We start from the raw sequence: 16438 nt of genomic DNA, 5'->3' as shown, positions 1-16438 counted from the left end.
ATAGGAAAGTTATGTCAGATTCATTCCACTGTCTTTCCTATTCCTATCCCTCCTCCCTTCCCTTTATTTCCCTTTGTCTAATCCACTGAACCTCTATTCTTCCCCTCCCTGCCCTTATGAGAACATCTGAACTTTGGATTTTGGGGACTAGTGTATGTCACCAAAGCATGAAAGTCTCCAGATCCATCTATTCACCAGCAAATGTTGTAAAGTCAATAAGAAAGTCATTCTTCTTTAAGACTGAGAAATATTCCATTGTGTATATAAACCACATTTTCTTTATCCAGTCACCTAATAATGGGCACACAGGTTGGTTCCATAGCTTAGCTATAGTGAGTTGAGCTGCTATAAATAAACATTGATGTGGCTGTATCACTGTAGTATGCTAGTTTTAAGTCCCTTGATTTTACTGAGGAGTGGGATAACCAATTCAAATGCTGATTCCATTCCTAGTTTCTTAAGGAATCTCCATACTGCTTTCCAGAGTGGTTGCAACCTCACCAATTTGCAATCCCACCAGCAATGTCTGAGTGTACCTTTTTTTCCCACATCCTCACCAACATTTATTGTTACTTGTATTCTTTTTAATTGCCATTCTGACTGGAATGAGATGAAAGCTCAGTGTACTTTTTAATTTGCATTTCTCTAATTGCTAGAGATGTTGAACATTTTTTCAAATATTTGTTGATCATTCATATTTCTTCTTTTGAGAAGTTGTCTGTTTAGTCCCTTTGCCATTTATTTGGTTTCTTTGATGTTAAGTTTTTTTAATTCTTCATATATCCTGGAAATTAATGCTTTACCTGAGGTGCAGGTAGCAAAGATTTTCTCCCATCTGTGGGCTCTCTTCACGTTCTTGATTGTTTCCTTTGCTGTGAAGAAGGTTTGTAGTTTGATGCCATTCCTTTTGCTGATTATTGATTTTACTTCTTGCACTTCAGGGGTCTTGTTAAGGAAGTCAGTTCCTAAGCCAACGTGTTGGAGTGTTGAGCATACATCTTCTTCTAGTATGTGCACAGATTCTGGTCTAATTCCTAGATCTTTGATCCACTTTGAGTTGTGTAGAGGGTGAGAGATGAGGGTTAAATTTCATACAGCTACATAGGAATTTCCAGTTTTCCCAAAACCTTTGTTGAAGAGGCTTTTTTTCTCCAGGATTTATTTTTGGCGCCTTTGTCTAGTATGAGTTAACTGTGTTTTTGTGGATTTGTCTCTGTGTCATCTATTCTGGTCTTCATGCCTGTTTTGATGCCAATACCATGCTGTTTTTGTTACTGTAACTCTGTAGTATAATTTAAGGTCTGAGATTGTGATGCCTCCTGCTTTACTTTTCTCAGTAAGGTAGGCTTTGACTATTTTGGACCTCTTATTTTTCCAAATGAATTTCACTGATGTTGGAGAAAAAACAATGAATTATGGAAATCTACCTGTCTGACTAATTTTTTGTTTAACATTAGTTTTTTAACACTTTCTCTGCAAGTACAGGCAGTACAGGAAGGCAGCTGAGAAACAGATTTCTAGATCAGACTTCTGGATTTACTCCTGGCTTTGGTTTTGCTACTTCTTATCTGTGTAGCCTCAATCAAGTTGCTTAAACACTGAGTCCCATTTTTCCTAAATGCAAACTGAAAAATACTGACATAAGGACAGAATGAGATTCCACACAAAACTCTTAACATAGTGCCTAGCATAGAGTAAACCTTCAATAACTGTTAGCTACTTAACTACTATTACTGTTATTGCCAATCCATCATTTCTCTTGAATTCCATCTCATGTCAGGTCTAATGCAAGTATTCTACTTCCTAGTGGGAGCGATATTTATTATAGTTGTTATATATACATTAACCTCATAGTTACTCACAACCATAGTACAGCTCATACTTGGGGATAAGTATGAGAGATGCCATAAAGAGTTGTTCTCAGGAAGTTTTGTTAAGATAATAAATTCACCATAAACCACGGCATATAAGAGACTAAAGCCACGTCACGTAAATATTTGGAGATATCACTGAAACCTCTAAAGAGTAGGAGAAAGTTAAAATTCAGCCAATAAGTATCTCTGTGAAATAACACAGGCTAGGGTAATGGCTTATGTAACAAGACCTTGAATTAAAAACCTTGTGTTTTTGCTTCACAGAAAACAACACTTTAAAGTGGTAAAGGCAAAGCTGCAAGTAGATGTGAAAGTTCAGAGTGATATAACCAAATGCAAATGAAACTCCACCACTATTTGGGGGAATTTACAATAGTGACCTTGTTTTGTATGTGATTTGTAAATTTGTATATAAAGTATATTTGTATAAAAAGCACATAGTAGAGATGATTTATGGGTGCTCATACTCATTTTTAATCTCTGTAGCCTTTCTTTTTAATTATTTTTATTGGTTCTTTTTAGATCTACATGACAGTAGAGTGTATTCTGACATATTATACATACCTGGAGTATAATTAATTCTAATTAGGATCCCATCCTTGCCATTGTACACGATGTGGAGTTTCATGTATTCACATATGAACACAGGAAAGTTATGTCCAATTCATTCTACTTTCTTTCCTATTCCCATCCCCCTCTACTCCTTTCATTCCCCTTTGTCTAATCCAGTGAACGTCTATTCTTGGCTCTCCCTTCCATATTGTATGTTAGCATCCACATATCAGAAAGAACATTCAACCTTTGGTTTTTTTCAGAGTGGATTATTTCACTTAGCATGATAGTCTCCAGTTCCATCCCTTTACTGGCAAATGCCATAATTTCATCTTCTTTGTGGCTGAGTAATATTCCATTGTGTATATATACATGTGGCCTGATTTAATACTGATTTCTTACCCATTTTTGACCAGCACAAAAAACACACAGCTCTGAGCTCTGATTTTCACAGAAGGTATTCATGAATTTTAGTTTTCATATACAGATGGTTACTTTTTGAAAAAAGCATCTAAAAAATAGGTTGTTAAAAAAAAGCCTTAGGGACTGGCTTTAGCTCAGTGGCAGAGCACTTGCCTAACAAAGGTGATGCACTGAGTTCAATCCTCAGCACCACATAAAAAATAAATAAAATCATAAAAAATATATTTTTTAAAAAAGCCTTAATTAATTCATGGAATTTGTAAATTAAGGCATTCAGATAAAAATGTACTGCATAATAGTTTTCTCTACCTTTCCCTGTAATTCTATTTTTATATTATACCATTGATTCACCTTAAACAGATATCTATATAAAGTATACCTATTCTTAATAAGGCATATTTTCAAATAATTATATGTATGCCAACAATTATGTACATAATCATACATCTTTGGCAAAAATATTATGACTTAACTGGTTATTTACAGGTTATTGATATAACATTCTAAGTAGCAGCCAAAAATGATACAAAATTTACCCACTTATAAACAAGATCATAAGATATGTCAGAGTTCAACAGGCCTACATTGGCCATTTTGGGGTCACTTCTAAAAATTACACTTGAGGTAATAACGGAAAAGTCAATTTCTGTGCCCTCTTCCTTGTGTATCTTCTAATTCAATTGTCTAGAAAAAGTACAACTAAAACCCATGTCTGCAAGAATAATGATACTCATCTCTCTCTGGCTGATTCTTCCTATACATTCCTAAAGCAGTCCAACAGGTCCCATGATTTCACAAATACCTCCTCAAAGAATAAAACCCACATGGAAGTTAAAACTTTGATTTAAAAAAAAGGGATGCCCGAGGGTCTGTAAAACTTTCTTGATATCACTGAGCTAGTCATCTAATGGCTCATTCAATTCATCATCCAGAGGTCATTACATATGACCTTCCATCAGTGAGACACTCTCCAAAGAAAATCAATTTCACCACCTGGATGCTTCTGACCCACTATGATAGTAGACAACAATTTTTGGAATTTCCACAAAACTGGCCTTGATAAATTAAACCAATAACTGCACATTTTTTATAATCAAATTTCTTATTTAGTGTATTTAGTCTCTCAGGAAGATATAGTTGAAAGTTAACAAATTTTTAGGTAACAGACCACATCCAGGTGACAACATTTTTTAACAAATTCTTGAATTCATTTCCAATATAGCTAAATCATTATGTCTTCTACTAACAAATTAGCAGAAGAGTAATGCTGAGCCTAGAGTATCACGTGGCACCAACAGGCTCAGGCTGAGTAGCCCGTACCCACTTTGGATCTCTTACTGTCTTCACATTGCTGCTGTTCCCAGCACACCACATCCTGCCTTTCTTCTGTTCAGATCACTTCACACCTTACTTGTCTGGTACCTAAGGACCTTGGATTTATAGGCCCTTAGGTATTAGAAAAGTAAGGTGATATTTTTCTCTCTGATCCTTTTAACTAGAACCAAGTCCAACCAACTCTGAACTTTCATGACCATCTTCCATGACAGATGTGTTATTTGATCATTCTAAGAAACCTCAGATGAATTGTATGGTCTTAATTAAACGGAGACTTTCAGCAGACATACTGTAACTATAAATACTATTTTTATACTTCCGTCAGGACTGATAAGGGATCTATTTCACCAAGATTATCTTTATATCTGTCTCCTTTTCTTTTATATCTTCACCATTTGGAATTTCAGACTGCCACAACTTTAATTCAGTTGTACCCCAAACACACACTTTTCACTGTCTTCTTGGCCTTCTACCTAAGACAGCACTTCAAGATCAGCATATCCAAAGTGGAACTCATCATCATAGCCTCATGCACTTTAAAAACTTCTGCTCAGGTGTCCGTGTCTCCAGGAAGTTCTGCCTTCTGTCTGCATCACTTGAAGCTACCAGGTGTGGTCTTCTTCCACATCTCCATGGTATGGAACGCATACCTCTGTTGTACTCATGACACAAGTGCCTTCTATCAACAATTTTTGTGTGACCATCGAAGCTGTGACTTTTACGTTTTCAAGTTATCGACCAAAGACAGACTTATGCCATGTATGAACAAATGAATAAGTGAATAAAACTCTTTTCCTTCATCTTCAAAAAGAGGTTCTACATCTTCTTAAAATTAATTCCTTCTCAGTCTATTTCAGATAATGCAACACACATTCTTCCTACAAACCTTCCTGAAAACTTCAGAAGGGACTCCAATCGTCTCCACCATAGATACTCAGTTCACCCCAATATTCACCTCACTGCCATCTCTTTTACTGAGGTTCAATTCAGACCATTTTTTTCACTTCAACTACTTTTAGAGACTCCCAAGTGCCCTCCCTGCCTACTCCAGATCTTTACTTTAATCCATACTACACCTATTTTTAGATATATCTTTTAAGTGCATTGGTTTTGGTTATATTGCTCTCTTCCAAAAAAACTGAATAAATCTCCACTGCTGACCAAGCTATTGCCTCACTTTTAAGACCTAAAATTTGGCCCCACATATCTTTTCAGCAGTAAGTCTCCCAGATATCCCACATCCCTTACATGACAACCTACACCACCTATCACTACTCTCATACCTCCAAGCCTTTACCTATGTTTTGTCTTCACCTAGAATTCCTCTCTCTGGCAGTTTTTAAAGTCCTACTGGTCAAGGTCCATCACAAGGTCCACCTCCTTCATGAAAATGCTCTTTATTTGCACAATCTGAAGTAATCTGTTCTTTATTTTAAGTGCTTCATGGTGTTTTAAGTTAATGCTGAGAAAAGATGGTTACAATTGAATGAGACAATCTTACTGAAATATCACTCCAAAACTTAGCAACGTCGTGTTGATTGTCTTGTAGGAATTCTGTAAACCATTTGATGGAACGTTTGCTGCCTTTGTTTTCAGTTTCATCCCGTTCAAAACGTTCATTATGCTTGTTCACAGAGTAGTTTGTCAGATGCATGTATAACTGGGTCTGTAAGGAGTAAGAACCAAAGTCATAACCACCTAGGAGACTCTGCAACTTGTGTATTTTCACAGAAAAGAAGGCATTCAACTATTAAAAATGGTTTTAAACTATACAGTTTGCCCATCGTCTGGTTATTTGGATAATTTTCAATTGAAATGGAATGGCCTATTTCCCTTGAAAGGATTAAGAATGTAATCACCTACAAAATCACCTTATATAGGATTCACAACAGTAGCTATCATAAAGAAGTATCAAATGAATAAATACATAAAAAATAATTAGATTAAAATGTGAAACTATCTATTGCTAAGCAGCAAAATGTTCCCAATTTGTTTTCATTACTTTGTTTTTAATATTTTGGGTCCTTAACATTTTCACCCTAATTTGAGGAAAGTAATTTTATGCAAAAGCATTTTATGCATTTTCAAAGAAAAGTTAAAAAACAAAATCTCAGACAAGTAGCATATATCAAGAGACAGGACTACCAAACACAACCTCAGGGCTCCTTTATTGAAGTGGGAGGTCACTAGAACTCATCAACAGGGCAGAGCACTCAGAGCTGGCAGACAGAACCACATGATGCTGTGCGTGTCTGAATGATTAACAGGAAATGTACTGTGCTCCATGCTGGGGCTCTTACATTTTAGTCTCTTTATGTTCTAAAGTTTGTTGACAATATTCTCCTTAAATAAACTTAAAAAATAATCCAAAATTTAAAATGTCTCATATAATGACCAATTAATACACAATTAATGGTTTTATCAAGCTAGCAATAAACCTTCCTTGGTCTATCTTGCAACTTGCAAGGGGTGAAAATGATATGATCCCACCCTACCCTGTTTGTGAATATAACAGGGCCAATACAATGAATTATATACAAAGAGCTTTTCAAGGACTGGCCAACCACTACAATGAATGTTTCTTACATGGAAACACAACTGACATTCTTGCCTTAAAATCTTTTTATATTTAGTTTTTTAAATATTTAAGTTTCATAGAATTACACAGCTGATTATACAATACATGTTCACTGTTTTAAAAGTTAGAAATAGGAAAAGAGAATGCAGCAGCCTGATACCCAAAACAACCAGTGAAAATGTTGCTTGGTTTCTTACACCTCTCCCAATCTTTTATCTTAAACTGACCTTTTATATAACTGTGGTCTCAGTTTGTATAAAATTTCATATTTAACTTTTTTAGTTTTCATATCTCATTCTAGTAATTCAGTCATTAAATTGCAGATGTTGTATGATAATTAACAATGACATTTAAATAGAAAAACATGCTTTTTCTATGAAAAACCAAAGCCAGGAGCTTTTGTGATTCCAGAGCACTTGGCAAAATGAGACATTAGAGGTCACATTTCCCTTCACTCATTATAATTTCTTAATCCAGTATACTTGAGCAAATTATACACACACAACCTAACATGTAATAATAAAGCATTTGTTAGAAAAAAAAAGCACCCAAAAAAGAGTTTCCAAGGCTTCTTTCCAATACTACCAAAAAAAAATTACTACTGCCTCACATAATTGATAATCCATTTTTACCAATTCCAATTATTTTAATTATAGTCTACGAACTGGCATGTGCCAAATTCACCTGCAGTCCAGACCTCTCTTCTGAACTTCAAAAGCCCATACAATATATCCAAATGCCTACAGAACAGATCCACTTGGAGGTCACATAAACATTTCAAAGGAACACAGAAACTTTCCACAAAACCTCTGATAAATCCCTGTCACAGTGAGTAATGTTCCATTCATCCCCTTGCCCATGCCAAAGATCTTGAGTTTTATTCTTGATTTTCCTCTCCCATCCTCTCAATTCCACAAATTCAACCTGCCATCATATCATATCAGTTTTATCCATGTTATCGTAAATAAATCTCAAGATTTATTTCATATTCTCTATCCAGCCTCAATGCTGTTATTTTCAGTTTAAGTCATTCCCCTTCTCATTTGTGATCAAACTAAAGCTCAGTCTCTTGTCTCCCTTCCTCTAATCTTTGCTACCCATCTGCACCCCAATCACATCCCCCACATTGCAGACTATGTGACCTTTTTAAAACACAAATCTCGCCCTTTCTTTCCTTAGTTTAAAATCTCACAATGCTCCCTTCCATTTTAAATCAAATTCCAAAATCCTAGACATGGTATGTCATGTTTTGTGTCATTGTGACCAAAATACCTGACAAGAACAACTTAGAGGAGGTGAAGTTTATTTTGGCTCAGAGTTCAGAGGTTTATTCCACTATCGTCTGAATCCATTTTGCTCTGGACCCAAGTAAGACAGTGCCTCCTGAGGAGAGGGTGATGAGGAGCACTGATCCATTCCTGGCAGCCAGGAGGCAGGGAGAAGGACAGGGAAAGGGGCCTGCAAGAAGAGGAACCCTCTCAGGGCACACCCCAGTGAGCCACTTCCTCTAGTAACACCCCACCTGCCTACAGTTACCACCCAGTCAGCTCCTTCAAGCTAGGCTGGACCACTGAACATTACTACAATAACACAGGAGCTTTGGGAGAACACTTCATACCCACACCAAACCACAACCATGGAATATAAAGTCTTGAAAGATCTGCTGTGCCGAACTCTCCACCTTCATCTGTACTTTAGCAAGACTGAATTTTCTGCTTTCTCCAGACATACCACCCTCTCTTTTACCTCTGATCTGTTCATTCATCTGGCACCAACCAACCTCCACACCTCACTCCATCCAAACCTGAATAAGCTCCCCATTATGCAGACTTCAATTTACAAACAAACTACTTCTCTAAATCTTTATCCTAAACTGGGTCAGGTGCCACTGCTATGCACTGCCACAACACCCTCAGTTCTTAGACTATCACACTTACCATCAGTAATTATATTTGCTTATTTTATTTTCTGCCTCCCCACTAGAGTGTTGCTTCTGAGAAGTCAAGCACTGTATCTGTCCTGGTCATTCTTTTTCCAAAGCCAGCACAATGCCTACAACATAGTAGATTTCAAACATTTCTTGGTGATTGGCTATCTCCACTCCTTATGACCTTTAATGAGATGTTTCTTTCTTTTAATGGCCTTTCCTATAAAACTTTGACAGCTCCCTTATTCTTCCTTTGCCAATGTTTACATATTTTCAGTGTATCGAACAGCAAAATTTATGAGCAGCCACTACTCAATTTTGAAATATGACTTCTCTTGTTGGGGATAATTGTGTGCATAATACTAGGAGGGAACAATAATCAGGCTTTTGACAAAACAAAAAACAATAATTAATTGCAATTTTTATTATAATTAGTAGATCCAAAAATAGAATTAAAAGGTAACTAAAATTTTATGTATAGATAAGAAATTGCAACTTGGCTTTCATAAATTGCAAATTACAGTTGATGGTTTCCGTGATGTTACAGTATGACTTTCATGAATATGTTATGGCTGCACAAAAGAAATCTTAATGAAAAAGCATCTACAAAACGCTCTGATTAATAAACATTAAAAAGCACACAAACTGCTAAATTATATCTTATATTCACATTTCATCAGTGTAAATTTACAATCCTACTTTCTTTGTTGTGCTAACAAAAATTAGAAGCAGTCTTGTTTGTGCATATGATTCTTTTAGATCATAAAAGCCTAAGGAGCAATTTTGATTCATACAATCTTAAATATGTTAAAGATACTTCAGTAAGTATATATTAAACAAATAAATAAAAACAAAAATTCTCTCTGGTACCACTTACCAAATTGGATTCATTAGGTGGAATATACTTTTCTGTTCCCATTCGCACAAGTCCATCATGGTAGAGAAATATTTTTAGTGGATCACATGATGTTACCAGAATATAAATTCGTAAATCAAACTTGTAACCTTCCATTAGAAAAGGCTTTTCAATGTATTCTTGAACAATTAAATGATCCTGAGATGGAAGTTTGTCACCATTTCGTATCAAAGAAATCCTAAGTTTAAAGAGAAACACCAAAATGAATAATGTGATATGGAAACAAAAATGTTCAAAAAGTCATCTACATACTCAGGAGGAAAATAATGAAACAGGAAACTCCAAAAATCTATCCCTCCACAAAAGCAAGAAATAGTTTTTTAAAAACTGTCAGAATCAACATTTTAGAGCTCCAGAAACTTATCAAAAGCCTACAAGATCCAGAGGCCACTTAATCAAGGAAAAAACAGCTAAATCTATAAAAAAAAGTTCTGTAGCATTTTAACCTGCTCTGGTCCCACCATGTAATCCCAGCTGAGCAGTGGCCTTAAACAACAGCCCATATTCCTAGCATAAGTACCAATTCTGGAATGTGCCGAATGGACCTTATTCCTGCAGTTGTTTATTTTACCTGTCTGTGTTTCCCTGGAAGAACTCAAGGCTTTCCATTTATCTTATGCGACTCAGAGTTCTACCGGAGCTGAGGTACCCTTTGGGGGACAATTGTTGAAAATATTTAAGGGTAAATGTCTGTTGCCTACTGCAACAAATAAAACTTGGAACAAACAACAGACTAACTTTAAAAAGAGTAGGTGAAAATGCTTGGGAATGAAAATCTTTGGGACTTTGAGAAGTCCTTTCTCCAGTGAGGCTAGAGGGCAATGGTCATGCTCAGGGGTAGGTTGTGCGTGCTCAGTAAATATCTGAAAAGACCACACGTTCTCATCTCAGACTAACCATCATACAAGTAGGCACTAAAGGCTAAAATGAACTGGTAAAGGAGCACCCAACAAACACAGCACACATCTACAAAGACAGACATGTTTTTCCAAGCTGTTTGTTTGGGTCTAAGTGTTTGATGGTATCCCTGTCAAATTTCCAGCTAAGAAATGAGCTAACAGAGAAGGAACTTCAGGGGCCACACACAACAAAAAATACAGAATTCACAAAATCAGTTCTAAGAGGTCAATAAACAAAAAAATTGCTACAACAAAGCAACAACAACAAACAACACAAGGGGGGAAGAGTCTGATTTCCATGGTTGCTACATAATAATATTCAACAAAAAATTATGAAGTATGCAAATAAGAAACAAAATATAATCCATATGCAGTGAAATAAAGAAACTTAAGCCTAGATGTTGGCTTTACTAGATAATCAACTATTAAATCACTATTTAAAATTTATACAAAGGTCTAAAAAAAATTTATACAAAGATCTAAAGGAAACTATATAAAATAACTGAAGAAAATCATGAAAACAACGTCTCATTAAACAGAGCATATCAATATGATTAAAAAAAAATTGTTTTAAAAAAAAAACCAACACAAATTTGGGAGTTAAAAAGTAAAGTAACTGAAATGAAAAAGTTGCTAAATCTGGAGTGCTATACAAGTATAAGATAAAAGACACTTTAAGACAAAAATTACTACAAGAGGTAAAAAAATGACATTATGCAATGTTAAAAAATCAATGCTTTAAGAATATATAATAAGTACAAATATATATGCATTTAGCAGCAACTGAGCTTTAAAATATATAAAGCAAAAACTGGTATAGTCAAGGGGAGAAACAGTTCAATAACAGTTGGAAGTGACAGTACTCCACAACTACACAGAAGATCAGCAAGAAGCAGACATCTTCAACAAAGAAAAGAAGCAACTTTACATACATACTGTTGCATTACAGGACATAAACTCAAGCAACACAGAATACCCTTTCAATTATCTGGTCTTCCATTAATTTTTATTTTATAATAAAAAGAAATTGGAGAATTATTACTTATATACATTTTAACAATAAATATATCCATATTAAATATTAACACTACAATTGAGGAAAAATATAAAATTCAATAATCCTTCCAAAAAATTTCCTTTGGAAGTCAAGTTAACATTAAGCAGTTGACACAAAATTGCCACTAACGTACTTGATTATTTTTAAATTATCAAACTACATTTAAATATAATGTATGATTGAAATATTACATTATGATTAAAAGTTAAAGGAAATTTTTTGGACAATAATTTCCAAAGTAGCTACCATTTCCAAGAATCCTTTTTCCCCAAAGCATTTTTTATAAAAAATTAAATCACTTAAGTCTATTTTATTAAAAATAGCTTCAGCCACAATTTCTTTTTAAAAGTGCACTGTAAACAACTAAATATAAAAAAGCAAAAGGAAACAAGAATTTTAAGTCCACATTCTATTTTCAGTTAACATGTCTAATTCTTGGCACTCTAGCTTAAAATGTGTTCTACTCATTTCCAACCCAATTGTCATGGTTACAGTTTAAAAAAAAAAAAAAACTATTTATCCAGCAAAGATCATACTATTATATTTTAGGGTTCTAGCTATACAAAGAGTAACTTCCTTCCATTTCCTTTTCTTTACTATAGCAAATGACTTTACTCTCATATTATAAATGAGCATTTTATGTCTATGAAGAAAGTAGAATACAGCTTTTTTTCCCCTCCATTTTGTTGTTTATTAAAGGTCTCACACCTACTGATTTAATCTTTAAATTGAATTACTGAAGCTTGTGAGATAAGTTTAAAGAATGAACCTTATTAAGCATTTAGTTCCAAAAAACAATAATTAAAAACTTCATTTTTACTGTTTTTTCATACAGTACTCAACCACGAGCAATAATACACATTATTACTTTCCCTCCATTTTAAAAATTTTTATATATTCCAGGTAACAATAAACTTACCCATGACCCATTGCACCATTAGCTGGTTTTACTATAAAAGTTTTCTGCTTCCGTTTTTTCTTCAATTCTTTCACGTAGTTCTGGAATTGAGTATATTCAGAAGGGAAGATCCATGTTCGAGGAATAAAGGTATAATCCAGAGGCCGAGACTTGATCATTCTATAAATTAGAGACAATATGAAAGATAAATTGTATTAAAATTTTTTGTTTTATTTCTCTGCTAGGGATACTACAATGATTTAAATTCTCTCCAATTCTTCATTGATTCACTCACTTATAGGTCCAGTTCAACAAATGTCTATTAAGCACTTACTATGTACAAGACACTACTCTACACTTTTCTAAATCCATCAGTGCAAAACGTAGACCAAAATCTCTGCCCTATTATGTAGTAATTTCCATATTACTGCACCAAAGATCTATTTGATCATACACTGTGCCAGGTACTGGCAATATTAACATAAAATCAATATAGTCTCTGCCCCAGTGAATTCAGAGAAAGGCTGTTAATCACAAAACAAAATGATGAGTGCATAGATGGCATATGAGGCAAGGGCATGGGAGTGAGTCACCAACTGGCAAGGAAGCTCAAGGCCAAATGCCAGACACACTCAGACACACTGGCTCTTTAAACATGACTTCTGGGTCACCCACAGGGAGCAACTAATTTCCTTTGATGCTAGTGTATTTAGAATTTAACTGCTTTTCTGAGAAACCATGTGAAAGCATCTGAATCAACAGAGGTGTTGATTATTAGCTGTATGCACTATCTGTACATATGATTATATAGTTATGATGTAGGTCCTGATACTTTTGTTTTGCTATAAATTAGGTCACCTCTTTTATTAGATCACATAATTTAGAAATAATAATAAACTTAAAATGTTTAATCTTGATTAATCCCAAATGTTAATAATTCTGTACTTAGTAGTTCCCAGGAAAATGAAGAAATTATGAGAAAGGTTTTTTAAATATTGCCTACTAATGAAAATCTGATTGTTTTAAAAGAAGATTTTTTTTCCAAAAGTCTTTTCTGAAATTTCATTTCCCCCAAGTGAAATTAATAAAAAATAAAATGGAGTCATAGCATAATGCTTGCACAGAATCAAAGTCTAAATTCTAAGACTGGGTGTGGAATATATCAGTCACTTGAGTTACACAACAGAAGACTCATATAGTTATATTTAAAAAGTGCTTTCTCATGAGAATCCTATAAAAAAGTTACCCCTATGAGAAAGAAAATAATTACCCAATTCATCTGGCAAATCTATTTTAAGACAACGAACTAAAATAATCTCAGTACAAAATAGAATAACATAGGTTGGTTTGAAAATTAAAGACAATCGAAACAAAGCAAAATAACAGTGCTAATGTCATGGTCTTTGTTTCCAACACCTTTAAATTTATTATGTATTTAACAATTCTATAAAATTAGATCATGTAAAAGTTTTTATCAAATAATACATCTCAAAAACTAACCATACCTATTTGGAAAAGAGCAAAGCATGCATATATTCAAGTGAATACTTATTCCATTTAAGTTATCTAGCTCAAAAGAAATACTCAGTTCTAATTAATAAGATATCTGTGATAATTTCTATTTTGTCATGGACTTACTGAAAGTAAATAAGTAATTTAGTTAACTCTATGTTTAGGTTATAACTTCTTATCCAACAGAAAACTACTTTTTCCATAGGGAGAATTCCATGGATTCTGTGGAATAAGAAACTGCCCATCTGCAGTAGCCTGCTTACAGAGCTACCTTTATCCTCTTACCTCTCTCACACAAACTTCTTTATCTACAAAGCAGCCAAAAGCATCTTTACAAAATGAGAATCTGCTCAAACTACCATCACTCCTAGTCTCCTTACCCCTACCTACCTCCCCCATGGCTTGGAGATAAAGATCATAATTCTGAACATCTTCACCCTCAGTTAATCTCTCCCCAGTTCCCCATCCACCTCTATGCTGCAATTGCACTTGACATTATTTCAGTATATTGATTATTTATGCTTTCTGCTACCATATGACCTTGGCCCATGCTGTTCCTCCTGCCTGGATGTTTCTTATTTAGTATCTGTACCAATAAAGTCCTATTCATCATTCACGTATCAATTTCCACATCACTTCCTCAGGGAAACTCCCTCATACCTTCCTAACTAGGTCCGAGCTCCTGTTCTACACACAGGTTTAGAACTAACAAACCTTCACTTCATAGCACTATCACAGTTGCAGTTGAATGTTGTAGCAACAATAGATTTGCTGTTGATGACTTATGTACCCAGACCCCAACACCATTCATAGTACATAGTAGGTCCTTAATAAATGTGTTAAATGACAAACGAGACATATGCCCAAAACTTTACAGAGGTAAATTCCCTTTCCCCTGAAGTCTATTCTTCTTATATTCCTTGTAATCATGCTACCTACATAATATTCCAAGTCAAAAACCTGGGAATCATCCTGAAAGCCTCTCTCCTCCCCATCTTTAATACTCACATCAAAGCCATTTTCAGTCAATTCCATCTCTTTAATATCCCTGATGGCACATTAATTTTATCTTTAACAACACTCAGATTTCTTCTCCAGTCCTCATTCCCACTAACACTCCTGTGGTTCATTAGATGGTCATTACTTCTTAACTAGTGACAATCATCTCACAGTTTTTTCCCTCTACTGCTACCTTCATTGAATTCATTATGCAGAGTGCCACCATGATTCTAAGACATTATTTCTCTGCTTAAGTTTATTCAATAATTTCCTCTTTCAAGATGAAAAACTTTTTTGCTGAGTAGATAAAAAGATGAACGAATGATGAAATAAAATATAATAACATGGCACATGTGTCCTTGCATTTGCATAAATCTCCAGCATCATCTCAGACTGAGTCTTGCAACATCATACATGACCACAGAAACTGCTTAAAGGTGCCCAAATGTCAGGCTGGTTCAAGTCTTCACATATTTTCTCCCACTGCTATGTCTGCTGTGAGCTCCTTACCTTCTCAAAGGGTAAGCCCTGTACACATTTTCCACATCCATTGTATATTTAACTGTACCTTTCTGACCCCCGAATAGTGTGAGCTCTCTCTAATAGTGATCTGTGAACACCATGACTCTTCGTATTATTCTTACTCTCTAATTAAATTGTGAGTTTTAGGCAGGAACTAAGTTTTATTATCTTTTTACTGAAAAATTAGCAGCCTCAGGATCATACACCAGACCTACAAAAATTTTGTATCATGAATAGATGAAAAATTATAAACTTTCACACATTATTAGTTCTTAATTATAAACATAAATTTACTATACTTTAAGAATAGACTTCTTTCCTTTTAGTAAATTCTTACCACTCAACATTCTTAAACTAAAAAAAAAAAATCTAAAACATAAAACAACAAAAGTATAAAGTACATAAACATTCTACAGTTCATCTAGTAAAACACTGAAGTATTTGTTAACAATTTTTTCTGTGAAAGTACATTGTTACTGACCTCAGAGATTAATTTACATGCATGTACACCCCTGCGTGAGCATGCATACCTGTATCTGTGTATTGTGTGCCTGGCACATGTTAGATGTTTAATAACCAGTGTGAAAACACACACACACACACACACACACACACACACACACACGGCATATAATGCAACAAATTAGTTACTGTATAGTTTAACTAAAACTAAGCAAGTATCAATTGAATGCTACATAGACTACTACTCACATTTAAAAGAAAAACTTCTGTTACTAAAGAAACAGCAAATTACAATAAAATGAGTACTGAGATTATGAGATGAATTCTGATCCAGCTCTGTTATTAACTATTTGTTTGACTTTGAGCAAGATAATCATTTCTCTGATTCTCAGTTATCTCCTCTGCAAAATGAAAGACTAGAACAAGGGAACTATTAAGATTATTCTAGCTCTAAAATTCTCTTCCATCTAGAAATCATTTCAAA

The 16438-nt window shown here is 34.6% G+C and overlaps 1 protein-coding gene across 5 annotated transcripts in view; it reads right to left on the bottom strand.

Moving 5' to 3' along the window:
- Ttll7 (tubulin tyrosine ligase like 7) overlaps positions 1–16438 on the bottom strand; it is a 144083-nt gene that overhangs the window by 63592 nt on the left and 64053 nt on the right. For all 5 annotated transcript variants that reach the window (XM_076863649.1, XM_076863650.1, XM_076863652.1 and 2 more), the window contains 3 exons: positions 12481–12639; positions 9567–9783; positions 5686–5850 (listed from right to left, as the gene is read on the bottom strand). In XM_076863649.1, coding sequence (XP_076719764.1) covers positions 5686–5850; positions 9567–9783; positions 12481–12639 — 541 coding nt within the window. The remainder of the gene's footprint in view (positions 1–5685; positions 5851–9566; positions 9784–12480; positions 12640–16438) is intronic.

Source organism: Callospermophilus lateralis, chromosome 7 (genome assembly GCF_048772815.1).
Source record: "Callospermophilus lateralis isolate mCalLat2 chromosome 7, mCalLat2.hap1, whole genome shotgun sequence".
In the NCBI taxonomy this organism is placed as follows: Eukaryota; Metazoa; Chordata; class Mammalia; order Rodentia; family Sciuridae; genus Callospermophilus; species Callospermophilus lateralis.
This window is presented reverse-complemented; position numbering and strand designations above follow the sequence as displayed.